The 26,665-nt window shown below is 45.3% G+C and overlaps 1 protein-coding gene across 2 annotated transcripts in view; it reads right to left on the reverse strand.

Annotated features, from left to right (window-relative positions):
- Nucleotides 1–11,671: 11,671 nt before the first annotated feature.
- Nucleotides 11,672–26,665, reverse strand: part of LOC119961806 (inositol polyphosphate 1-phosphatase-like) — a 98,449-nt gene continuing 83,455 nt past the window's right edge. For both annotated transcript variants that reach the window (XM_038789150.1, XM_038789151.1), the window contains exon 6: nucleotides 11,672–12,374. In XM_038789150.1, the coding sequence (XP_038645078.1) occupies nucleotides 11,825–12,374 (550 nt within the window). In that variant the 3' untranslated portion in view covers nucleotides 11,672–11,824. The remainder of the gene's footprint in view (nucleotides 12,375–26,665) is intronic.

Consider the following 26,665-nt stretch of genomic DNA (forward strand, 5'->3'; position numbering starts at 1 on the left):
GCTCTCAGAATGGCTTGCAAAATATGTTCCTCATCCTGTTCCATTATTATAGAAAACAGCATTGTCCCCATTGAGAAGGACATCACAGCAACTTAGTGATAAAAGACTTGCAATCATATTGTAATATCAAGCGCAAAGCGATTTTCAGCCAATGAAATACCTTTTGTATCCACTGTTTTAATGTAGTGCTTCTGAGTATTGTGAGGGTCAGAGAGAGGGACTGAAAAATCATAATTTCACCAAGGGTGACACAGCCCTTTGGTTTAGTTCAGGTGTGACAATATCAGATGATTCCCAGCTGTTCTGTGCTTATATTTTTGGATATAAATCTACACCCGTACCATATTTGTGTAAATCCAGGAAACGTACATGGGGGCAAAAATATGTAAATAAGTAGAATATTTTGAAAAAAATGCCAACGACATTCATAGTGGTTAGCACAGTTGCTTCACAGCTCCAGGGCCCCAGGTTTGATTCCCGGCTTGCGTCACTGTCTGTGTAGAGTCTGCACATTCTCTCCGTATCTGCGTAAGTTTCCTCCAGGTGTTCCGGTTTCCTCCCACAGTCCAAAAATGTACAGGTTAGGTGGATTGGCCATGCTAAATTGCCCTTAGTGTCCAAAAAGGTTAGGTGGGATTAATGGGTTATGGGGATTGGGTGGAGACGTGGGCTTAAGTAGAATGCTCTTTCCAAGGGCCGGTGCTGACTCGATGGGCTGAATGGCCTCCTTCTGCACTGTAATTCTATGATTCATGTTTAGCAAGGTTCCAGCATGAATCTGTTCCATATGAATTTCCTCAGGAAAAAAAAAGCTAACTATAATACATTAATCTTTATTGTCACAAGCAGGCTTACATTAACACTGCAATGAAGTTACTGTGAAAAGTCCATAGTCGCCACATTCCGGTGCCTGTTCGGGTACACAGAGGGAGAATTCAAAATATCCAATTCACCTAACAGCACGTCTTTCAGGACTCATGGGAGGAAACCGGAGCACCCGACGGAAACCCACACAGACATTAGGGGGGGAGGGGAACGTGCAGACCCCACGCAGACAGTGACCCAAGCCAGGAATCGAACCTGGGACCCTGGAGCTGTGAAGCAACATTACTAACCACTGTGCTACAATGGCGCCCCTATATTCTGACACTTCAGTTACCAGAAAATCTCAAGTTATCTGTGGGCACAATGGAGGGCAGGAGTCTCAGTCTCCTTCTATCAGCTGCATTTCAATGTGTGAAACAAACCAGGCTTATTCCATTAGAACTGGAGGCCATTGAAAATGTATAATCTACAGTTCCGCTTTTGAGAGCTGCTCTTGGGATGGTACAAGAGCCAAGGTCAGACATTCAATTTCCATGCAAAGCACAGGCCTATGAATTGGGATTGTGGTTGGGTATTATCATAGAATCCCTATAGTTCAGAAGAAGGCCAATTGGCCCATCGAGTCTGCACGGCCCTTGGAAAGAGCACCCTGAGCCCAGGCCTCCAGCCTACTCCTGTAACTCAATAACCCCACTTAACCTTTTGGACGCGAAGGAGCAATTGAGCATGGCCAATTCACCTAACCTGCACATCTTTGAACTGTGGGAGGAAACTGGAGCACCCGGACGAAACCCATGCAGACACAGGGGGCGCTAATCTCCCATGCCGCGCCGTATGGGAGAATCGCCGTTCGCGCCATTTGTTCCAGCGGTGCTGGTCCGACGAAGGCAGGCGATTCTCCAAAGAGCGGATAATCGGCACCATTTGCGCTGGCACGTTTGGCGCAGCGCAGGTCGCGGACCACTGTCGCTGGGCTGCCGATTCTCCGGCCTTGATGGGCCGAGCGACCGCGCGGAAACGGCAGAGTCCCGCTGGCGCCGTTCACACTTGCTCGCAGCCAGCGGGAACTCTGCGCGTACAGTCGGGGGGCGCTCCTTCACCGGTGGGGTGGGGGGGGGGCTCCAATGGGGTCTGGCCCACTGATCGGCGGGCCGGTCTCTCCAGCCCTGGCCCTATTTTATTACGTGGCCAGCCCCTGAATCCCCACGCCATGTTGCGTTGGGGCCGGCGCGCTGAGGAAGTCCCCCCACGCATTCGCGGGTTGGCACGGCCCAACTGCGCATGCGCGGGTTGGTGCGGCACCCATTTGGCGCCGGGAAGGAAGGCTGGAGCGGCGTGGAACACTCCAGCGCCGTGCAGTGAACGCAGGTCACTGGAACTGTGAGGCAGCAGTGCTAACCACTGTACCACGATACCGCCCCAGCCCTGCCCTTCCACCTCACGCGAGCTGTTGTGAGTGATCTGTTTGTGACAATGCATGGGGCATTCCAATTGGCTATGTACCTCAGAGTGAAGATAGGCTGGGATACCCTCCTTGCTGTAAAGTTCACTTTGTTTCCACTAATTCAAACATCTGACAACCACATGCATAAACCTATCCCCCGCCACCCCCCCACCACCGCACCCACTGTTGGAGCAGACACCATAATTAGGGCAGGAGGCAGAATATGGGGTGCTGACTTGGGTTGGAGGGTTGGCAGCTGAAACGTTTTTTAGGGAGGTCAGCTTAACATTTTCTTTGCAAAAACAAATGGCTTTATCCAAAACGAGGAACAACTTCACGCTCTGGGTGATGAAGTCAACAAAACCAATAAAGTCCAGAAGATGTATTGTATGTATTGTTTGAGCTCTCTCAAGCATTGGCTGCCAGAAAATGCTGCCCATTTATTTGCTTGTTACTTCTTATGCCGGACAACCGAGGACAATAAGCTTCACCAAGTAAGAATCATCAAATTGAATAAGACATTTTCCCTTCTGATTGTGCTTTTGTTTTGTTTTCTGGGGCTGGCGTGTTGGTGGCGGAGTGGATAAATGTTAGTCTATCATTTCACTTCAGCGATATGGGAAATCCTCCTCCTCCATTGCTGATATCGAGAACATTTGACAATTAATCTTCAATTAAAAGACTCAAAAGGGCAACATGGTGATTTCTCGCAAGGTGCTGTGACAATTTATAAGAGTGGCTCCTGGGATGAGCGACTTCTGTTCCATGGACAGGCTGAAAAGGCTCGGAGTTTGATGTCTTTAGAGAAGATTAAGATGTGATTTGACGGAGCTGTTCAACTTGTTTGGACAGCACGGTAGCACAGTAGCTTCACAGCTCCAGGGTCCCAGGTTCGATTCCCTGCTTGGGTCACTGTCTGTGCGGAGACTGCACGTTCTCACTGTCTGTGCATGGGTTTCCTCCGGGTGCTCCAGTTTCCTCCCACAGTTCAAAGATGTGCAGGTTAGGTGGATTGACTGTGCTAAATTGCCCTGAGTGTCAAAAAGATTAGGTGGGGTTGCTGGGTTACGGGGATAGGGTGGAGGTGTATGCTTGAGTGGGGTGCTCTTTCCGAAGGGCTGGTGCAGATTCGATGGGTCAAATGGCCTCCTTCTGCACTGTAAATTCTATGAGAGAAGTCTGGAAAGAGTTGAGAGAATCAGTTCCCATTGGAGGAAGGTCCTCGAACCAGAGGATGTCGATTGAGGTGGCTGGCAAAAGAACCAATGGCCACTTCAGAAATGTGTTATGCAGAAAGAATTTTAATTTATGTAGCATCTTTCATGACCTCAGGATTTCCCAAAGACAATTAAGTACTTTTTATCATGTGGTGTGGGTGTTGCTGGTAAAGGCAGCATTTATTGTCCCTCCCTTATTGCTCTGGAAAAGATGCCAGTGAGTCACTTACTTGACAAATGAGCGGTTTAATAGACCATATCAAAGGGTAATTAAGAGCCCCCACATTGCTGTTGGTTAGAACAGTAATGGGCAAACTAGGATAGTGAATGGGCCAGGCCACATGAGTGGCTCTCCTTCATCTCAGTGGGCCACCAGATTGAAATTGGGCATGTACACTAACTATGACCTTTGAAGAAGATATATTTAATACATTTAATACACGGTACTCCTTCTCCTGACATCCAAGCAGAAACCTAAGTGGGAGAATCCCGTTAAGAAGGTTGTGCAATGCTGGTCCAAGCCACCAGAAGAGCTCCGATACGACTGCTTGGAGTTAGTGGGCTGGCTCATATTCAAGAACTCAGCGGCTAACCTAAACGACTATGCTTTATCAGGAAGTGTGTAGAAGATTGCGTGCCAAAGAAGGTAGTACGTACCAGAAACCATGGTTTGATCATGAGATTCACAGCCAACTGAAGGCCAGATCTGAGGCGTTCAATACAGGCGACCCTGACTTATAAAGATATCCAGGTACGACCTCTGCAAAGCCATCAGGGATGCCAAGAGACAATACCAGACTAAGCTAGAGGCACAGACGAATGACACAGACTCTGGTCAGTTGTGGCAAGGCTTAAACAACATAACGGGCTACAAAACAAAGCCAAGTAGAATCTCTGGCAGCAGCGCACCCCTCCCCAATGAACCCAATGCATTCTATGCTCGTTTCAAGCAGGAAACCAACAAACCGTTGTCAACTGCCCAATTGCCTCGGACATACCCATACCTACCATTGCATCTTCCGATGTCAGATGGTTTTCTTGAAAGTGAACTCTCGGAAAGCAACGGCTCCTGATGGAGTCCCTGGTCGTGCATTCAGATCCTGCGCGGACCAACTGGCAGGTGTGTTCGCGAACATCTTCAACCTCTCCCTACTCTGTTCTGAGGTTTCCACCTGCAAGGAGACCACCATCATACCGGTGCCAAAGAAGAACCAGGCAACGCGCCTCAACGACTACCGGTGGCCTTGGCATCTATCATTATGAAGTACTTTGAGAGGTTGATCATGAGGCACATCAACTCCATACTCCCAGATTGCCTTGATCCACTGCAATTTGCATACCGCCACAACCGGTCCACAGCAGACTCCATCTCCTTGGCCCTACACTCATCCATGAAGCATCTCAACAACAAGGGCTCCTACGTCAGACTCCCATACATTGACTACAGCCCCACCTTCAACACCATAATCCCATCCAAGCTCATATCAAAATTCTAAAACCTAGGACTTGGCTCCTCCCTCTGAAAATGGATCCTCGATCTCCTGATCCATAGACCCCAGTAAGGATAAACAATGACACCTCCTTTACGATAGTCCTCAGTACTAGGGCCCCACAAGGTTGCGTACTTATCCCCTACTATACTTCCTATACACACATGACTGTGTGGTAAAATGTGGCTCCAACTCCATCTACAAGTTTGCTGATGACACGATCATAGTGGGCCAGATCTCAAAGAACGATGAGTCACAGTACAGGAGGGAGATAGAGAACCTAGTGGTGTGGTGTAACGATTAGATTCTCTCCCTCAATGTCAGCAAAACTAAGGAGCTGGTCATTGACTTCGGAAGCAAAGTATCGTACACACCCCTGTCTGCATCAATGGTGCAGAGGTGGAGATGGTTGGCAGCTTCAAATTCCTAGGTGTGCACATCACCAACAATCTGTCCTGGTCCACCCACATTGACTCTACCACCAGGAAAGCACAACAGCACCTATACTTTCTCAGGAAATTAAGGAAATTCGACTTGTCCACATTGACTCTTAGCAATTTTTTACAGATGCATCATAGAAAACATTCTATCTGGCTGCATCACAGCCTGGTATGGCAACTGTTCGGTCCAAGACCGGAAAAAATTATAGAAAGTCGTGAACACAGCCCAGTCCATCATGTGAACCTGCCTCCCATCCATTGTCGCTGTCTACACATCCTGCTGCCTTGGGAAAGCAGGCAGCGTAATCAAAGATTCCTCCCACCCGGGTTATTCTCTCTTCCAACATCTTCTGTTGGGCAGGAGATACAAAAGTCTGAGAACACGCACTAACAGATTCAAAAACAGCATCCTCCGCGCTGTTATCAGACTCCTGAATGACCCTCTTATGGACTGAACTGATCTCCCCACACATCTTCTCTACTGAGTAGTACTGCACTCCGTATGCTTCACCCGTTGCCTGTGCATATGTGTTTACATTTGTGTATTTATGTATAACATATTTTTTTATTTTCATGTATGGATCGATCTGCCTGGACTGTATGCAATACAGTACTTTTCACTGTACCTAGGTACATGTGACAATAAATCAAATCAAATCAAATCAAATCAAAGGAACAGGTGGGGAGGTGGATTTGAGACCAGGAAGAGATCAGCCATGATTTGACTGAATGGCAGAGCAGGCTCAAAGGTCCGAATTGCTTACTTCTGCTCCTAATTGATAAGTTCCTATCGGCAAGAAAGTAGCTGAGGTGTCAATAGTTCTTCACATATTTCACTGTCATGCCTTCAGCCCCACAATTTCTGCTGTGTTTTCACCTTGTTTTCAGGGCAAGTTCCAGAAAGCTTGGAAATCCATAGACGCACAGGTAAGTTATAAAAGCTATATTGGGCATGATTCAACTAAAAGGGAACAAAGTCCCATAGCGAGCGCTATAAAATGTCACCCTCGTTAGATAAGGGGCCTAAGTGGGGAACGCGTAGCCAAGGCCACACATAGCCCCTTGTGTGCACTGAGGAGCTCAGCTCGCCGGAAGTCCTCAGTGCAACAAGAAATCAGACTGCCATTTTTAAATGGTGTCCTGATATCCAAGGACCCCAACGCCCTGCATTATGGGAGGATCCCCATAATATCAGCCATGATTGAATGGCGGAGCAGACTCGATGGGCCGAGTTGCCTAATTCTGCTCCTATGTCTTGTTGTCTGATGGAGGTGAAGGTCGGGTGAGACAGGCAGGGAAGCAAATTAATGTAGTTAAGTGGGCACGGAATGGTAACCTGACACTTAATCTCACTCTGAGGACGTTACGGCATTAATTGACAGTTTGCCTCCACTAACTGGACTGTTCACATGCAGCCTGACGTGCTATAGTTAAGTGCAGAAGTCAGCAGGTTCAAATTAGCTTCTCAACTAGCTCACATTTCTCCAAGAGTCAACACTCTCCACCACCACCCCCCCCCCCCCCCCCCCCCCCCCCCCCCCCCCCAATGAGGTAAATTACCCCAGGAGTCAACGATCAACTTCACAATGAGAGTATTTTCATAGTCAGGGTCACGATCCACGGGTAAGTCGCAGGCGGTTGTCGGCAGGGCCGCGGGGTCATTGGCCACAGCGTTCCCAATCGCGAGACGTTCCCAACGGCCGCGACCGCCATTTAAAAATGCCAGCCATGACTAACTTTCAGAGTGCTGGTCGTCCTGCGCATATATTCCCCCTCAGCAGTAAGCAAGCCCAGAGACAAACGAGGCAGATCACCTCCTCCTGACGTCAGTGTGCCGACCCAGGAGCAGACTCTTTTTAAAAAATCGATGGAGTCTACTCTCCAGAAGCAGTGGCAGAGAGCAGGTCACATGTCTGTATATGGGAGTCACGTGCTCTGGCAAATGAAAGATTAAAACCCTCAAAACTTCAAAGACATTTGATGACTTAGCATGGTGAGTTCGAAGACAAACCTTTTGATTTTTTTCAAAGGGTGCATTGAGAGCTGGTCTGTGAAATTTGATAGCTCTTATCTATGGTGGCATGCGATCCTGGTACACTGTGGATCGGGTGCTGTAAATCAGCCAACTCCTGTTTCCAATGTGGGAAATGTTCAAGAGAGGTGCATGCATGTATGTCAGGTGAAGCAGGAGCAAGATCAGACCTCGAATTGCACAAAGGAAATGTCTGCTTGGAGGCAGTACCTCCAAAGCAATAAATCAGCATAAGTAACTTCCTCAAGTCAGGAAAGCAGGGGTCAAGGAATAAATTGTTGGGGGAGGAAACTTGATCTAATGATTATACAATGAACAGAGTATCTACAGAGTAGAATGTATGAACTTTCAGCCATGAGAAAGTCTCTATACAATTGCCTGCCTATGACAACCAGGAGTAAGTAGACAGGAGAAAGTTCGCAGAATTTACTGTATCCTGCATACTTAATTTATAGATGTATTAATTTACATTAATACATATTATTCTAATATACATATATATTAGATACATATTAATGTATTTCACAATTTGCTTTTCCCATGAACACTCATATGGTATCTTACACATAGATTGCAGATCAATATTAGTAACATCATCTTTTAATTACAATATATCATTATACATGTATGTGTGCTTTTCGCAAAAAGCTCATATAAGCTGCTACAAACAAGTTAAAAGCTTCCTTTTACCCACCTTGGCCACAATATTCAGTAAAACAACAGTTTATTTCAGAAAAAGGTTACAGTTTAATTATATACCATAATTAAAACTGTAAAACATAAATGCATAAGAATTGAAGAACATAACAGAGGTAGCAAATCCTTCTCTATTGTTTTGTGCATACTGAATCCTTTTGGAGAGTTAGTGGACAGTCTAGATATTTGTTGGACAATGCAAAGAAAAAATTTGGTCCCTTAGGTCTGCTGCACCACATTATTACCACCAAGTAGGATTTGATTCAAGTGAATTGATTCATCCTTATTTGCTGTTAACACTGCATCTTGTGTGAGCAAGGCTTTGGCTTAGTGCTACTATTCCAGCCTCTGAGTCTGAGGTTCCAGACAATCCTGGTGAACAATAGAACATTACAGTGCAGTAAAGGCCCTTCAGCCCTCGATGTTGTGCCGACCTGTGAAACCAATCTAAAGCCCATCTACACTAGTCCATTATCATCCATATGTTTATCCAATGACCATTGGTGAGTGTAGTTTGAAACTCTAGTTTGATTACCAGTGGAAATATTTTTGCCTGGTGTGTGTTGTTGGCCCCCTAGTCATCATAGGGGAGCCTATAAAAACTTCTTGCCAACTAGGACTACCAAATGGCTGGTATAAAGGTGGATCCACTTTGGCCTATCTATTAATCAGCCTGTAAATGCTTCCACTGCTTCCCATAGTTCTCCAACGGAAAAAGGTGAAGATACAAACACGACAATTTCTGCATCTTATCTTGGAAGCCGAACATGGGATCAAATGTGAATCTGCAGGGTAGTCCCAGTTGTACTGCATACAATTTCTTTTGCTACAAGTGCAAATAAATTTCAAAAGAGTAATAGTTAAAATAGTTCCCTTTTAGTTCAGTGGGAAAGTACACTGAATGGTGCAGCACCAAGTCACACAGACCAGGAAGATCCCAGATTCAATCCCTGGTCTGTGCTGGGATAGCTGGGGTGGACTTTGACAGCACTGTCACAGTGGGGCAGGGCTGTAAGATACAGCAGGTTGTTCAAAGGTCCATTGACTTCAGCAGAACTGTAAAATACTACCAGCTTAAAATGCCATCCCTGGCCTCAGTCAGGATAGTTATATAGGGGTGCTGCAATTGGAAAGAGTCTCAAGGCTAAAGAGGAACAAAACAAAAATCAACCAGGTCTTTGATCCCAATTGCTATTCACATGTAGCCAGCACATTTCAATTTGAACAGCATGAGTCTTGCCCCTAAGGTGGACCTTGTTCACCTACAAAGCAGTGATTGCATTTCAAAAGACAATTCCTCATGTCAACTGCTTTGAACTATTCAGGTTATATGTAAATCCAAGCATTATTCTATGTTTACACTAAAGTGAATATAAAATGCATAAATTGAACAAAATATTCTGATGCACAATATATTCACAGGACTAGATATGCATTAAAATGGAATAGTTTAATCCATATGTCAAGGTGTTCCAGTCCAAATTGGAAGTGAGAAAATATGTGATTCAGACAGCTTTTAACTTGAATGGACGTTGTTATATTTTAATTTCATCGATGTAATTGGCACTTTTTAATTCGGAACTACCCCGCATTGTCAGGTGTAGTTTATACATAACCCATAATGAGCTTACTGACCTGAGTGTGAATTTGAAAACAAAGTATTGACAGTATAATGGTTATCATAAATAATTAAGTGGTTTAGTCCTCTAGAGTGTTTCTGGTTTACACCCAGTGTGGATGGGTGGGGCATGGAATGTGTGTGTGTTTGTGTGTGTGTGTAAGTGGTTTCATGGCATTTGCGAGAATGGGAAATGAGGCATGCGGAATTAGGTGGGTGCCGAAGTTTTGATTTCCTGAAGGCGGGTTGAGCTGCAGAGTTTATGTCAGTGGCGTCTTTATGATATGTCAAGCCTCGTGCCAGCTTGTGGCGGTTTCTCACTTGTAATACTGTTGCATGCCATGAGTACTCATTAGTGTAAACCCTTGATCAATTACATCCAAAATAAAGTCAGTGGTGTATAAAATCTCATGGTACCCAGTTCATATGTGGTTAAAGGTGCCATGCAACAATCGGCTTTGTGAAATTTTTCTTGTTGATCTCTGCAGCACAAGACAGGGGATGAGGCGAGTGGTAGCTTGTGTCAGAACCCATGAACAGCAAGAGTGAGTCAGTGGTGAGGAGGAGGTTAGTGTGGATTTGGGTTGAGGGCATGGAGCAGTGGAAGAGGGATCAAAGGGAAGACAGAGGGTGGGTATGGAAGGGTGGAAGAAGGGCCTGGCTTCCTGGGGCGATGGGAACAGTCAGTCAAAGTGCAGAAATGAGGGGGTCTAAAGGTTGGTGTCAGTACTGTCCACATGTGGATCCGTCTCAGGATGTTGGCTGGCAGAGTCCTTACAAGGCTTATGAGTTCACCGACAACATTTCAATTGCAATTGAAATCCCCACCCCATTGAGAGTGGTCACAGACAGTGCCCTTTACAATGCATAGAAGAGAGCCTGTTGATTCTACAAGTTTAGCCATGTCCTACAGAGTGTGAATTACAAAACTTGACATGAGCATGAACAGTCAGTAAAAAGAGTGAATGCAGAAACACATCACTGTTTTTTTTCACAATAAAGATTACTCCCTAACTCCCCTGCAACCATCAATGCGTCCCAACTTAAAGGTATGCCAAAATATTTAGTTCTCCGACTAAGCTAATTGCAACAAATAACAATTATGCCAACATGAATAAAGTGAAGCCAATGTAATATTTACAAGTGAAATTTAAATTTGAAAAAGAAAACACCCATGCCACCACCTTTATGCTCCCAATAGGCCTTATGTTAATGGCATTGGAGTTGGGCAGGAAAGTTTAGGCGGTAATGCAGAGCCTCTCTGTTTGACCAACAGTGTCAGCTGGCAGCAGTTTCACCACTCAAAAGCCTCCACTGCTGTGCGGATTTAAAGTGTTTCCCATGCATGCCACCACTTCAAATTTTAATTGTAATTGTGTGGGGACCACAAAAAGCAAGAGAGTGGAAGTGGCGCCCATTTCCCATTCCACAATCGGAATGGCGTGTCATGACTAAAATTCCGCACTGTCTGAGTTTCACTGGAATATATATAATATATTTATAGCATTTATAGTGTTAGTGGCTGCACAGTAGTTAAATATATCATCTTAATAATCTTGAGGTTTAGCCTCCATGCTAGTGCTCTTGATTTTTGCTTAATCAAACACTGTATAATCTTTATTTAAATTTCATACTGTGAACCTGACTCTATAATGCAAGATTACCTTTGGTTTCATTATATTGCTGATTGAAGCATGAGGTCCAAACCTGATGCATGTATTGTCTTGTATTTTTAATATATGTTTACATATTATTAACTATCCTTTTTAAATCTTACAACACCAGATTAAAGTCCAACAGGTTTGATTCAAACGCGAGCTTTCGGAGCGCAGCTCCTTCCTCAGGTGAATGAGGAATATAAATGCTATAAATATATTATATATATTCCAGTGAAACATTCACCTGAGGAAGGAGCTGCGCTCCGAAAGCTCGTGTTTGAATCAAACCTGTTGGACTTTAACCTGGTGTTGTAAGACTTCTTACTGTGCTCACCCCAGTCCAACGCCGGCATCTCCACATCATCCTTTTTAAATGGAAAGGCAATTTAAAAATGGGGTTGTTATCAGAGGTTCACTTTAGAAATGATGCTCATAATGGTATCCAAATGCTTGGGACACCTGTAAGCTACTAAGCCCCCTTTATTGGCCCACCTATCTACCCCAGTAGCCCCGTTCACTGGCGCATTATAGATCAGCTCAGGAAGCTCATCCAAATTACCATCTTTTCTTCTTTTCAAGCATTCTCTAAAGTCTACCATACCGCCTCCTAAAGACCTCAATATAGCATGAGGTGCACAGCAGTCCCATTTGAAAGTGGTGTCTTCAGACAAAAGATAGACACTGACAAAGCCTTGCACAGCACAGAGGCTCTTATAGCCAGCACCAGCTGCATAGTACAGTCTCAGCATCGACAATGCCGTTTTGATACTTTCATTTTCACTTGTACTGATGACAGCTGACAATTTATTGTCTCCAGGTTGCAGGTCTTCATCCTCCCTTGAATCTTCGCGCTGATCATCAGTTGGTTGAGGAGTAGCATTTGCATCCTGATTTTGCAGTGAACTTATGTTGATATCTTTATAAGACAGCCCCCAGAAATACTGTCCTCGCCATCTGAGGAGAAAAGCAAAAATATGAAGTGATGATGTTATATTGGCCCATTTATATAGAAATATTACGTCAAAACAGGAGGAGAGTGCCAGTCAGTCCCTTGAATCTGTTCTTCCATTGTATTAGATCATGGCTGATCTGTACCTTAACTTCATTTACCCTCCTTCCTCCTGTATCCCTTAACACCCTTGAGTAACAAAAATGGCAGTACAAGTGTCCAAAATGTGCAGGTTAGGTGGATGGGTCATGATAAATTGCTCCTCAGTTTCCAAAAGGTTAGGTGGGGTTACTAGGTTACTCGGATAGGGTGGAAGCCTGGGCTTAAGTAGGGTACTCTTTCCAAGGGCCGGTGCAGACCAAATGGCCTCCTTCTACACTGTAAATTCTATGATGCTATGAAATGCCTAGATGAAGCAGTTTTTTTGAATGTTTTTCACAATAACTTTTGCAGCTACGTAGATATAATTGGCTGGATTCTCCGGTCTCCCAGCTGCATGTTTCTCGACGGAGCGCCATTCGCTGGCAACAGGATTCTCTCTTCCCGCTGCTTGTCAGTGGGATTTCCCATTGAAGTCACCCCACGCCGCCGGGAAACATATGGGCAGGGGAGTGCTGCCAACAGGAAAAGAGAATCCCAACAGCAGGAGAATTCCAGCCATTAAATACATTTTACAGAAGTATTTCTGTCTGTGTGATGTTAATTATTCTGGAGGGTAAGAGATTGAACATTCATTATTTCCACTTTGACAACATACACTGTTAATTCCACAACAGTATTTGAAGATGTAATTTCACACAAGTTGCTTCATGTCTTATAATATTGATCAAACAATAAAAGACAACTCAGCATCATGTTCTCATGTCAACATGTCTGTCTTTGGCCTGCTGCAACGTGCCAGTGAAGCTTAGCACATGCTGGAGGAGCAGCAGCACGTTACCGTCCTTGGGACTCAACATCGACTTCAACAGCTCTTGGCTGTGACCTTTCTCCTCCATCATCCTTTCTTAATCCAAACTATTTTTTATCTCAACATAAAAAAACCCTCCAACCCATCTGACTCTTGATGTAGAGATGCCGGCGTTGGACTGGGGTGAGCACAGTAAGAAGTCTTACAACACCAGGTCAAAGCCCAACAGGTTTGTTTCAAATCACTAGCTTTCGGAGCACTGCTCTTTCCTCAGGTGAATGAAGAGGTAGGTTCTGGAAATCACCTCTTCATTCACCTGAGGAAGGAGCAAAGCATCTGTCTCTTGTTCATTAGTTTTGCTTGCACTAAGCACTGACCTTTGTTCTCCCATTAACACAATCTGCTATTTTACCTTTATGCCAACATCAGTACCTTCTTTAGGTCTTCACACTGCCCATTAACGCTTCCTCTGTCTCAAGCCCTACACATCTTTGTTGCAATCTCTCCTAGCTCCCACTTATCTCTGAGCGTCTACCCTGCTCCAGCTGCTCCAACCCCTCTTATACAGTATATCATCCATTACATTTTTCCCTCTCTTTAGCTCGGAAGAAGTCATACAGACATGGAACGTTAACTCTGCTTCTCTCTCCATAGACACTGCCAGGCCTGCTGAGTTTTATTTATTAGAAAAGATAATGAGCACTTTCCAGTCAGGAGGCTAGCCTTTTACTGAGTTTACAACAATAAAAACTTGCATTTATGTCAAACTTTTAAGGTGAGATAACATCCCAAGTTGCATCACAGAAGCACAATCAAGCAGGTTATACACTGAGTCAAAATAAAGGATATCAGAAGAGATGTCCAAAGATATGTCAAAGAGATGTGTTTTAAAGGAGGAGAGTAGCAATAGGGTTTAGATAGGAAATTTCAAAGCATGAAAGCTAGGCACTGGGATGGGTGGGTCAGGCGATAGGAAGATTAAAGATGGTTGATGTGTTTCAAGAGCTGGGGGAGGTTACAGAATTGGGGAAAGGCAACAGCAATAAGGTTAATTCACAAGAATTAACTTTGTAAGCTTGAGCCATTGGAGAACCCAGAGCCAATGCAGATCAGTAAAGAAAAGGGTGATCCGTAACTGAATATGGGATAGGCCGCAGCCAATTTGTGGAGTGTTTGGGTAGTTTATGAGAGGGTATAAATAGCACAAAGTCAACCCCAGGACCCCGGCGGCCCGCTCGCGCTGCCGATCCCGCCACCACCAGAGGTGGTTCAAACCTCGGTGGCGGGAGTTCGGCCCATCGTGGGCCGGAGAATCGCCACAGGGGCCTCGCCGATCGGCCTGGACGTCACGCCGATCGGCGGGGCGTGATTCCCGCCCCCGCCAATTCCCGGGTGGCGGAGAATTTCTGCCACGGCGGGGGCGGGATTTTCGGCATCCCCAGTCGATTCTCTGACCCTGCTGGGGGTCGGAGAATTTTGCCCATTATTTTTTATTAAAAATAATTTTTATTAAGGTTTTGCAGAATTTTTCATAATAAAACAGTAATAACAAAAATAACAAAACAAACTAGAGTGAACATTAACATAGTGCAAAAAGAGAATATACAATAACAATTAAATAGACATTGCCCCACGCGACCCAGTCTTCCCACACCATCCCAGTGAAGCACTCACCAACGCCCTACCTCCCCACCCCGCCACTCCCCCCACTATGGGTTGCTCCTGCTGCTGACATTTTAATTTTCCCTGAGAAAGCCGACGAACGACTGCCACCTCCGAGAGAACCCTAGCGTAGACCCTCTTAAGGCAAACTTTATTTTCTCGAGGCTGAGAAACCCAGCCATGTTGTTAACCCAAGTCTCTACACTCGGGGGCTTCGAGTACCTCCACATTAATAAAATCCATCTCCGGTCTACTAGGGAGGCAAAGGCCAAGACGTCGGCCTCTTTCGCCCCCTGAATTCCCGGGTCTTCTGACACTCCAAAGATCGCTATCTCTGGACTCGGCACCACCCGTGTGTTAAGCACCTTGGACATTGCCCTCGCAACCCTTGCCAGAACTCTCTAAGCTCCAGGCATGCCCAAATCATGTGGACATAGTTTGCAGGGCTGCCCTTGCACCTCACACAACTGTCTTCTACCCCAAAAAACTTGCTCATTCTCGCTGCCGTCATGTGTGCCCGGTGGACCACCTTAAATTGAATCAGACTGAGCCTGGCGCATGATGAGGAGGAATTAACCCTGCCCAGGATCTCGGCCCACAGACCCGCTTCCAACTCATCTAGCTCCTCCTCCCACTTGCCCTTGAGCTCCTCCACCGGGTTTTCTCTGCCTCCTGTAGTTCCTGGTAGATATCCGACACCCTCCCCTCCCCCACCCAGGTGCCAGAGACCACCCTGTCCTGTATCCTCAGTGGCTGCAGCGTCGGAAAGGCCACTACCTGTTTTTTCAGGATGGCTCGTACTTGCAGATATTTAAAGGCGTTTCCTGGCGGCAGGTTAAATTTGTCCTCTAGCGCCTTCAAACTGGGAAAGCTTCCGTCTATGAACAGATCTCCCATCCTTCTGATGCCTGCCCTCTGCCAGCTCTGGAACCCACCATCCATCCTACCCGGGACAAACCTGTGGTTGTTACCTATCGGGGTCCAGACCGACGCTCCCTCCACCTTCTTGTACCTCCTCCACTGTCCCCAGATCCGCAGTGTCGCCACCACCACCCGACTTGTGGGGTAATGGGTCGGCGAGAACGGCAAAGGAGCTGTTATCAAAGCTCCCAGACTAGTACCTTTACATGACGCCGCCTCCAGCTGCTCCCACGCCGCCCAGCTCCCTCCATCACCCACTTCCTAATCATAGCTATATTGGCCGCCCAGTAGTAGTTGCGGAAGTTTTTTTACACAGAGGGTGGTGGGAGTCTGGAACCCACTGCCAGGGGAGGTAGTGGAAGCAAATATAATAGTGACTTTTAAGGGATGTCGAATAGGATGGGAGTGGAGGGATATGGTACCTGGAAGGGTAAGGGGCTTTAGTTCAGATGGGCAGCATGATTGGTGTAGGCTTGGAGGGTCGAGGGACCTGTTCCTGTGCTGTAATATTCTTTGTTCTATGAGTGGCGAGTGTTATAGGAAGCATTGACTACAGCACCTGTGCTGAAATTTTGTGACCCTACATAGAAGACAAAGATATCGACAGATGCGTTGAAAGGTGGGTTGAGAGCAGCAAGACAATGATGAAAATTAGCTTCCAATTGCCTATGCTTCAAGGCCAATGACTGACACAGGGCGGAGATATGCTCAAATAGAAAAAGAATGCTTGGGCTTGATTAATGGATTGAACAAATTCCATGACTACGTGTGTGGCCTACCGACATTCTTAGTGGAAACTGACCATAAACCACTTGTGGCGATAGTAAAGAAAAATCTAAATGAGATGTCACCCAGTATACAATGCATGATAATGAAGTTACAAAGATACGATTTCGATCTCATCTACGCGGTAGGTAAATCTTGTGACAGAATCCCTTCCAGTCTCAGATGAGAAGTCAAAACTAATCAGAGACGAAACCAACAAAGATGAAATCTTAGAGAAGACACTAAAATATCTCACAGAGGGATGGTCAAAAGGACCTTATTCCAAATATTATAATATCAGAGCAGAGCTGAGTGCAGCTAATGTTTTTTGCGAAGGCAAAATAGAATAATCATTCCAAAATCGTTGTGACCAATGATTCTGAAAAAAGATTCATGAGGGGCACATACGCATAGAAAAATACAAGCGACAAGCCAGAGAGACGGTATACTGGCCAGGCATCAATCAAGACATTCAGAACATGATCGCAAACTGCAACTTGTCAGAAATTTCAGTACAAACAACAAAAAGAACCAATGCAAATGGGCAAAATCATTACGTGTCCATGGCAGAAAGTGGGAATGGACCTGTTTTATCTGACAGGAAAAGAATACCTGTTAGTGATCGACTATCTCTCTAACTTCCCAGAACTGGTACAACTAGCAAACTCATCAGATAGGTTTGCCATCAAGAATACCAAAGACATTTTTGCTCATCATGAAATACCTCAAATTGTCATGAGCGACAATGGCCCATGTTTTAGCAGTCATGAATGGTCAGAGTTCACACAGACATATGATTTTCAGCATATAACTTCTAGTCCTCTGCATCCAATAGGAAAGCTGAAAAAGGTGTTGACATTGTGAAGCAGCTACTCAAGAAAGCTATGGACAGCCGGGAAGATCCATATCTTGCGTGACTTAGCTATAGAGCAGCATCATTGATAAATGGATTATCTCTTTCGCAGATGTTGATGAATCAGCAGCTCAGAACAACCTTACCTTACAATCCACTGGAACCTACTAATTAATAACTTGTGAGGAAGCTCACATTTCAAAAAAGGAGGCAGAAGAGTTATTATGCCAAAACGATAAGATGTTAGAAAAAGATGACACAGTCTGGGTTGAAGATCCTGATGGAAACGGATGATTGAAATGTGATACGGTACTACAATCATAAGGTCCTCAATCTTGTATCATCATTACTGATGACAGGGAAGTTCTAAAATGAAACAGAAGAGCTTTGCTGAAGGTTCAGCAACCCCTTGTTATGAAACCACAAAACGATATTGTAAGCAATCTAAGGGCAACTAAACAAATACTACCTCAGCATGCAGAAACAGAACAAGCTGAAAATGTACAAAACCAAGAAAAACAGTAAGAATCATCTTCGACAACAAGTGAAAATCAAGCAAACTCATAGGTTCAACCAACGCTCAGAAGGTCAACAAAACACAGAAAAACGCTGGACAGATTGAACTTGTGATGAACTGTAAATATGTAAATAATGATAAATTGCCCTTAGTGTCCAAAATTGCCCTTAGTGTTGGCTGGGGTTACTGGGTTATGGGGATGGGGTGAAGGTGTTGACCTTGGGTAGGGTGCCCTTTCCAAGAGCCGGTGCAGACTCGATGGGTCGAATGGCCTCCTTCTGCACTGTAAATTCTATGAAATCTATGAACATTATGTGTATCATGTATATTGTATAGTAAATTGAGATAATGTATGTAAAACTATACATTTCCAAAGGAAAGGGGATGTGATGATATGCATAAGCAATCATGTATATAATGATATACAAGACCACCAACCAGCAGGTGGCAGTAGAGAACAACCACGTGACACTGTTACCTCAGGGAGTTGGTAGATGGTCTTCGTAGTGGATAGTCACAATTTGTAGTAGCTCATGGATTATTTATAATAGTTAGTAGTTTTTGATAATATTCTTATAGTTATCGAATCCACTGAATTGTTCAACAATAAAACTTTAATTAGTCAAGGACTAGTCATTCTCATAGAATCATAGAATTTACAGTGCAGAAAGAGGCCATTCGGCCCAGCGAGTCGGCACCAGCCCTTGGAAAGAGCACCTTACTTAAGCCCACACCTCCACCCTATCCCCGTAACCCAGTAACCTCACCTGCCCTTTTTGGACACTAAGGGCAATTCAGTTTGGCCAATCCACGAAACTTGCACATCTGTGGACAGTGGGAGGAAACCGGAACATCCGGAAGAAACCCATCCAAAAATGGGGAGAACGCACAGACAGTGACCCAATCCAGGAATCAAACCTGAGACCCTGGAGCTGTGAAGCAACAGTGCTAACCACTGCGCTACCATGCCACCGTACAATTACTCTGACCGGCCAAGCACCAGAATGTAATAGCGGATGAGGGGAGGGTGTTCGTATAGGAGTCCATACACAAGTGTGTGCATATGTATATAGATAGATATCTATATATTGGACAGCCTATTTTAAGGATTATGTCCAGCATTACTTCATGTTTAACAGTCAAGAATAGCAATGGAGTCAGATGTGCAGCTAACAAAAATAACATGAAGGAAATACAGTCTGCTGGATTTAGTAATGAGCTCCTGATACAGGTGCTATTGCTGTTGCCGAATCAGTTGTAATGGCTGCTCAGTTCACCTCTCATGATGAATGATGCACTAGAGAAAGTCTAATTATTTTACAAGAGCACCATCTACAGTCCTTAGCTTCACAGAACAGGCTGCCAGGATGTGTTGGAATTTGAATTTAGCGTGAGACAGACATTGCTTAAGCAGTACATGGTTTAGCTCATTTGGCTGGACAGCTGAGTCATGATGCAGAGCACAGCCAGCAGCGTGGGTTCAATTCCCGTACCGGCTGAGGTTATTCATGAAGGCCCAACCTTCTCAACCTTGTCCCTTGCCTGATGTTTGGTGATCTTCAGGTTAAATCACCACCAGTCAGCTCTACCCCTCAAAGGGGAAAGCGGTCTAAGGAGGACCGGTTTTGCTCACTTGGCTAAACCTCATGACCCGGCATATCCCTCACTCTACCATTAACACCAAACCGGGGGATCAACCCTAGTTTAATGAAGAGTGCTGGACAACATGCCAGGAGCAACATCAGGCTAACCAAAAAATGAGGTGTCATAGAATTCACAGTGGCGAAGGAGGCCATTCGGCCCAGCAAGTCGGCACCAGCCCTTGGTAAGAGCACCCTACCTAAACCCACACCTCCACCCTATCCCCATAACCAGTAACCCCACCTCACCTTTTTGGACACTAAGGGCAATTTATCATGGCCAATCCATCTAACCAGCACATCTTTGGACTGTGGGAGGAAACCGGAGGACCCGGAGGAAACCCACGTAGGCACGGAGAGAACATGCAGGCTCTGCACAGCTAGTGACCCAAGCTGGGAATTGAACCAGGGACCCTGGAGCGGTGATGCAACTGTGCTAACCACTGGGCTACAGTGCTGCCCTAAGTGTCAACCTGGTGAAGCTACAATCGAGGACTACTTGTGTGCCAAACAGCATAAGCAGCAAGTAATAGACAGAGCCAGGCGATTCCACAACAAACGCATCAGATCGAAGCTCTGCAGTCCTGCCCCATCCAGCCGTGAATGGTGGTGGAGAATTAAACAACTCACTGGAGGAAGAGGCTCCACAAATATCCCCATCCTCATTGATGGAGGAGCCCAGCACATCTGTGCAAAAGACAAGGCTGATAAATTCGCAACAATCTTCAGCCACAAGTGTCAACTGGTCCTTCGGTCTCCTCGGAGATTCCCAGCATCACAGATGTCAGTTTTCATCCAATATGATTCCCGGCTTGGGTCACATGACGGCTGAAGGCACTGGATATTGCGAAGGCTATGGGCCCTGATAATAACCCGGCAATAATACTGAAGACATACTCTAGAACATTCCACACCCCTAGCCAAGCTGTTCCAATACAATAACAACAACACCGGCATCAACTCAGCAATGTGGAAAGGCTTCCAGGTATGTCCTGCACAAAAAGCAGGACAAATCCAAACTGGCCAATTAAAGCCCTATCAGTTTACTCTCAATCATCAGTAAAATAATGGAAGGGGTCATCAACACAGGGTTCCGCCAGGATCACTCAGCTGCTGACCTCGCGACTGACCTCACTCATTACAGCCTTGGTTCAAACATGGACAAAATGAAATGAAATGAAAAAATGAAAATCGCTTATTGTCACGCGTAGGCTTCAATGAAGTTACTGTGAAAAGCCCCTAGTCGCCACATTCCGGCGCCTGTCCGGGGAGGCTGGTACGGGAATCGAACCGTGCTGCTGGCCTGCTTTAAAAGCCAGCGATTTAGCTCAGTGAGCTAAACCGGCCCCAGGGTCTGGTTTATGGGTCCAGAGGTGAGGTGAGAGGGACTGGGACAGAAACAAAAGGCAGTAAGGGGGAAAGTGAGAGGGACAGAAACAAAAGGCAGTAAAGGGGAAAGTGTAAGGCAGAGAGGCCATAGTCAAAAATCAAAAAGGGCGACAGTACAAGGTACAGCAACTGAGGAGAGCTCACTGAATAGGCCCAGTAATACTAAAAGGAATAAAACGGGAAGTAAAAACATAAATGGAAAGCAACGCGGCAGGTTGTTACATGAAGATGTGGGTCCAACAACAAGGAAAATTAGGAGAAAAGTTAAGTTACGAGAGGTTACTGATCAAGGTGTTAAGATTCAAGACAGAGGTACAAAAGCCAACATAAGTGTACTTTACCTGAATGCTCGTAGTATTCGGAATAGGGTAAATTAGTTGATGGTGCAAATCATCGTGAATGACTATGATTTAGTGGCCATTACTGAAACATGGTTAAAGGATGGTCACGACTGGGTGTTAAATATCCAAGGGTATCAAACTATACGGAAGGACAGAGTGGATGGTAAGGGAGGTGGTGTGGCTCTGTTATTTAAGGATGAAATCCGGGCAATAGTAAGGGATGACATCGGTGCTATGGAGGAATAGGTTGAATCGAGTTGGGTGGAAATCAGGAATAGTAAGGCGAAAAAGTCACTGATAGGAGTAGTCTATAGGCCACCAAATAGTAACATATGGCGGGGCAGGCAATAAACAAAGAAATAACTGATGCATGTAGAAATGGTACAGCAGTTATCGTGAGGGATTTTAATCTACATGTTGATTGGTTCAACCAGGTCGGTCAAGGCAGCCTTGAGGAGGGGTTTATAGAATGTATCCGCGATAATTTCCCAGACAGTATGTAATGAAACTACGAGGGAACAAGCAGTCCTAGATCTGGTTCCGTGTAATGAGACAAGATTGATTAATTATCTCATAGTTAGGAATCCTCTCAGAAGGATCCGATTACAATATGGTGGAATTTAAAATACAGGTGGAGGGTGAGGGGGTAAAATCAAACACCAGTGTTTTGTGCTTAAACAAAGGAGGTTACAATTGGATGAGAGAAGAACTAGCTAAGATAGACTGGGAGCAAAGACTTTATGGTGAAACAGTTGAGGAACAGTGGAAAACCTTCTAAGCGATTTTTCACAGTGCTCAGCAAAGGTTTATACCAACAAAAAGGAAGGACGGTAGAAAGAGGGAAAATCGACTGTGGATATCAAAGGAAATAAGGGAGAGTATCAAATTGAAGGAAAAAGCATACAAAGTGGCAAAGATTAGTGGGAGACTAGAGGACTGGGAAATCTTTAGGGGGCAACAGAAAGCTACTAAAAAAAACTATAAAGACCCCCCCGGTGGGGGGTCAGAGAATCCAGCCCAAGGATCTTAAATTTAATAGGTCAATGGTTAGGAGGGGAGGTGGAGGGGGGAGGGACAGCAAGAGGTAATTGGTGAATTCCACTGAGTGCAAACTGGTGTGGAAGGTGAAGCTAAGGACAAGTTGGAGTTTATGGATCAGGGAGGTCAGGATGCCAGTGAGGGAAGCATCTGAGAAAGTGATCAGTTTTCCCGATTTCCATTTTGAGGAAATTCCATGACTTTGTGCTTGGCAAGCGGTCCAGAGTTCACCTGGAAATGGGATTATTGGGTAAGAGGTAAATCTGGATTCTGTCAACACACATAGGAAAGCTGGGCATGTAGAGGTCAACATATAAATAGGGAAGAGGAGGATGGAAGGATCGGATAATTGTGGAAAATTGGAGGTGACCATGCATGGTTAGGAAGAGAAGTTATTTCAGTGAAGCATTGGCTGCATTAGAACTGAAGAGTTAGCAGGTCGAACTTGTAACAAGTGGGGCGATGTTGGTGGTCCTTGAAGGAGTGTCAAAGAACGCTTTTGAAAGCCAGGCTAACTGAAATTTCAAATGCTCGACAGACGGGGGAGCAGGCTAGTGTTAGTGAGGGACTGGAGGGCAGTCATAGAACATAGAACAGTACAGCACAGAACAGGCCCTACGGCCCTCAATGTTGTGCCGAGCCATGATCACCCTACTCAAACCCACGTATCCACCCTATACCCGTAACCCAGAAACACCCCCTTAACCTTACTTTTATTAGGACACTACGGGCAATTTAGCATGGCCAATCCACCTAACCCGCACATCTTTGGACTGTGGGAGGAAACCGGAGCACCCGGAGGAAACCCACGCACACATGCAGTAAGGATTAAAGGCCTGGGATAGTATGTGAATGCTGCAATCATGTTTTTAAAATACTGGTTTGAAAGGCAGCAAGGTTCTTTGGAGTCGGAGGTGCAATTAAAGCATCGTAAAAGATTGGGCTAATGGACTTTTATTTATATTAAGAGGGTTCCCTGCATAGTAGTTAATTAAAGACATTGTGTTCAGATTAGTAAGATTATGTGGCTAAAAGGTTGAAGCAGTCAGGTGTTGAGGTTTTCAGTGTTAGTTTTTTGGCTGTAAGGTGAGCTGAGAAGATTTTCTGAAGAAATACAGCCAAATATTCTGATTTAATCTGATAGGTTGACAGGTCTCTTTCTTTCAAACAGTCTCAAAAGATCTTTGTTTCTCAAAATGGCGTATCCAAGACATCTCTATACAACAAGTGCAGACTATATTTAAAAGTGGATTAGGACCGGAGATGATTTTGTTGTTTGAGTGGATATAAAGATAGCAAAGAACAAGTAAAACAAAGAAAAGTACAGCACAGGAACAGGCTCCTCCAAGCCTGTGCTGACCATGATGCCCTACATTAAATAAAACCTTAAAGAACAAAGAAAGGTTAAGGATTATTGTGCGACTGTACTGATTAGCTTTGATTAGGGCAGGTTTTTTCAAAATGCGGCTCGCGACCCACTGGTGGGTGGCCGTCGAGTGTTGGGAGGGTCACGGAGCCATTGGTCATGTTGTTCCCGCAGTGGTCCCGATCGCAGGAGCAGCGGCCAGTGGCCGCTTCTGGCTTTTACATTGAGAATGGCGGCCGATGCTACCTTTCAAATGGAAATAAATGAGGCCGTGTGCAATCTTCTGGCCAGAAGCAGCAGCAGAGAGCAGATCATGCACCCTGCACACAGACTTAGCATCAAGCTCCCTCTCGGTATGTGCTTTTGGCTCCAAATCACAGAGCAGTGTTGCTTCCATTTTCCAGCTTCTGCCAAGCAAGGCAAGTGAACTGAGAAAATGAATGGTCTTCTTAAAAGTAAGAGATGGCTAGAGACTCAAATAGGCAGTTACTTTTTGAACAGGATCTCACAACATAATCTGCTGGAGAGAAATGCACAGGAGAGTCCAGGGCAGGACAGAGCAGTGCTAGTCTTAGCTCGGTATAGAGCTTCAGGGTCTTTGATCAACAGCCTACAAAGAAGAAACTTAAATTGGGAATAAAGCAGGACAAAGCTGATTTCTTTTTTTAAAATTTAGATTACCCAATTATTTTTTCCAATTAAGGGGCAATTTAGTGTGTTCAATCCACCTACTCTGCACATTTTTGGGTTGTGGGGGCGAAACCCACGCAGACACGGGGAGAATGTGCAAACTCCACACGGACAGTGACCCAGAGCTGGGATCAAATCTGGGACCTCAGCGCCGTGAGGCAGCTGTGCTAACCACTAGGTCACCATGCTGCTCTCAAAGATGATTTCTTAAGGTATGGTTTTATCAATTGTGCCAATGCAAGTAAGGATGCAAAGCGCGTGTGTTATATGCAGGGGCTTCCTGGCAAATGAGAGGAAAAGTTTTAGATTTTGAAAGAGAAGTGGTGTGTGAAAAATTCCTTTTAAGGCTGAGACCCCAAAATCAGATATTAACTTAGGGCTGACTCCAAGTGAAAAGATTGAACTGCTGTAGCTGACCAGTAATACCACATTGAAAACATGCCAAAAGTCCATGAGGCTGTCAGCATTCTGGAGCAGCATCTCCCAGGAGTGTCCAGTGCTGAGTAAAATACATATTTTGTTGCTATTGCTCTTCATGACGACCTACATGCGCAAGGTTGGATTTTCCATTTTCATAAAGATGAAGACGGGACAAAGGAACCGGCTGAAGTCTGTATCTGATATGCACATTGCCCTCTCCACCTTTGAACCTGATTGAAATGAGATTGTGAGGACCAAGCAGGCACCCCTTTCACATTAAAGATAAGCAAACATGGCATGTATCATGAAGGTCGGTCAGCATGGGTCACGAAGGTCGGCCGGCGTGTGTCGTGAAGGTCGACCAGCGTGTGTTGTGAAGGTTGGCTGGCATGTGTCATGAAGGACGACCAGCGTGTGTCGTGAAGGTTGGCCGGCATGTGTCGTGAAGGTTGGCCGGAATGTGTTGTGAAGATCAGCTGGTTGGCAAAGGTGGATCTCGGGAAAAGAAGTTTGAAAAACATAAATTTAAGGGGTAATTATACGTTATTTTCTTGTGTGATGTCAAAGATATTTTAATACCGTGTTAGTATAAAGTTTGCTTTAATATACCATATCACTATTTTGCTCGTGGCGGGAAATATCCTTTACTTCACGCTTTACTGTTGATGGTCAATACCTTTAAGTTTCTGGGGGTCACCATCCCCAACAGTCTGTCCTGGTCCACTCATATTGATGCAACAGCCAAGGAAGACCAACAACGTCTCTACTTCCTATGGAAGCTAAAGAAATTTGGAATGTCTGCATCGACTTTCACAAACTTCTACAGATGTGTCACAGAGAGCATCCTATCTGGCTGCATCACAGCCTGGTATGGCAACTGCTCGGTCCAAGATCGCAAGAAACTGCAGAGTGTGGTGAACCCAGCCCAACGCATAACACAAGCTTGCCACCCCCACATTGATTCTGTATACACCTCCCGCTGCCTCAGGAAGGCAGACAGCATTATCAGAGACCCCTCCCACCCAGGCATTGCCTTCTTCCAGACCCTTCCATCAGGCAGAAGATACAGAAGTCTGAAGACTCGCACATCCAGACATAGGAACAGCTTCTTCCCCATAGCTATAAGACTCCTCAACGACTCTCTCTTGGATTGATCTGTTCCCTGTAGAAACACTATTCACGACGACCTATGCTGCTCTTGCCCATGTATTTGCCTTGTTTGCTTTGTTTGGCCCCTTGTTCTGCACTGTAACTAATCACTGTTTGTCGATGTACCATTTGGCAATGTTCTCTGTTGATTATTCTTTTGTCTACTTTGTATGTACTGTGTATCATAGAATTTACAGTGCAGAAGGAGGCCATTCGGCCCATCGAGTCTGCACCGGCTCTTGGAAAGAACACCCTACCCAAGGTCAACAACTCCACCCTATCCCCATAACCCAGTAACCCCACCCAACACTAAGGGCAATTTTGGACACTACGGGCAATTTATCATGTCCAATCCACCTAACCTGCACATCTTTGGACTGTGGGAGGAAACCGGAGCACCCGGAGGAAACCCACGCACACACGGGGAGGATGTGCAGACTACACACAGACAGTGACCCAAGCCGGAATCGAACCTGGGACCCTGGAGCTGTGAAGCGATTGTGCTATCCACAATGCTACCGTGCTGCCCGTTGATGTATGTTGCCTCCTCCGCAGAAAAATACTTTTCGCTGTACTTCAGTAGATGTGACAATACATCAAATTAAATCACCCCACCTAATGGAAAGTAATACAAG

Source organism: Scyliorhinus canicula, chromosome 2, assembly GCF_902713615.1.
Source record: "Scyliorhinus canicula chromosome 2, sScyCan1.1, whole genome shotgun sequence".
In the NCBI taxonomy this organism is placed as follows: domain Eukaryota; kingdom Metazoa; phylum Chordata; class Chondrichthyes; order Carcharhiniformes; family Scyliorhinidae; genus Scyliorhinus; species Scyliorhinus canicula.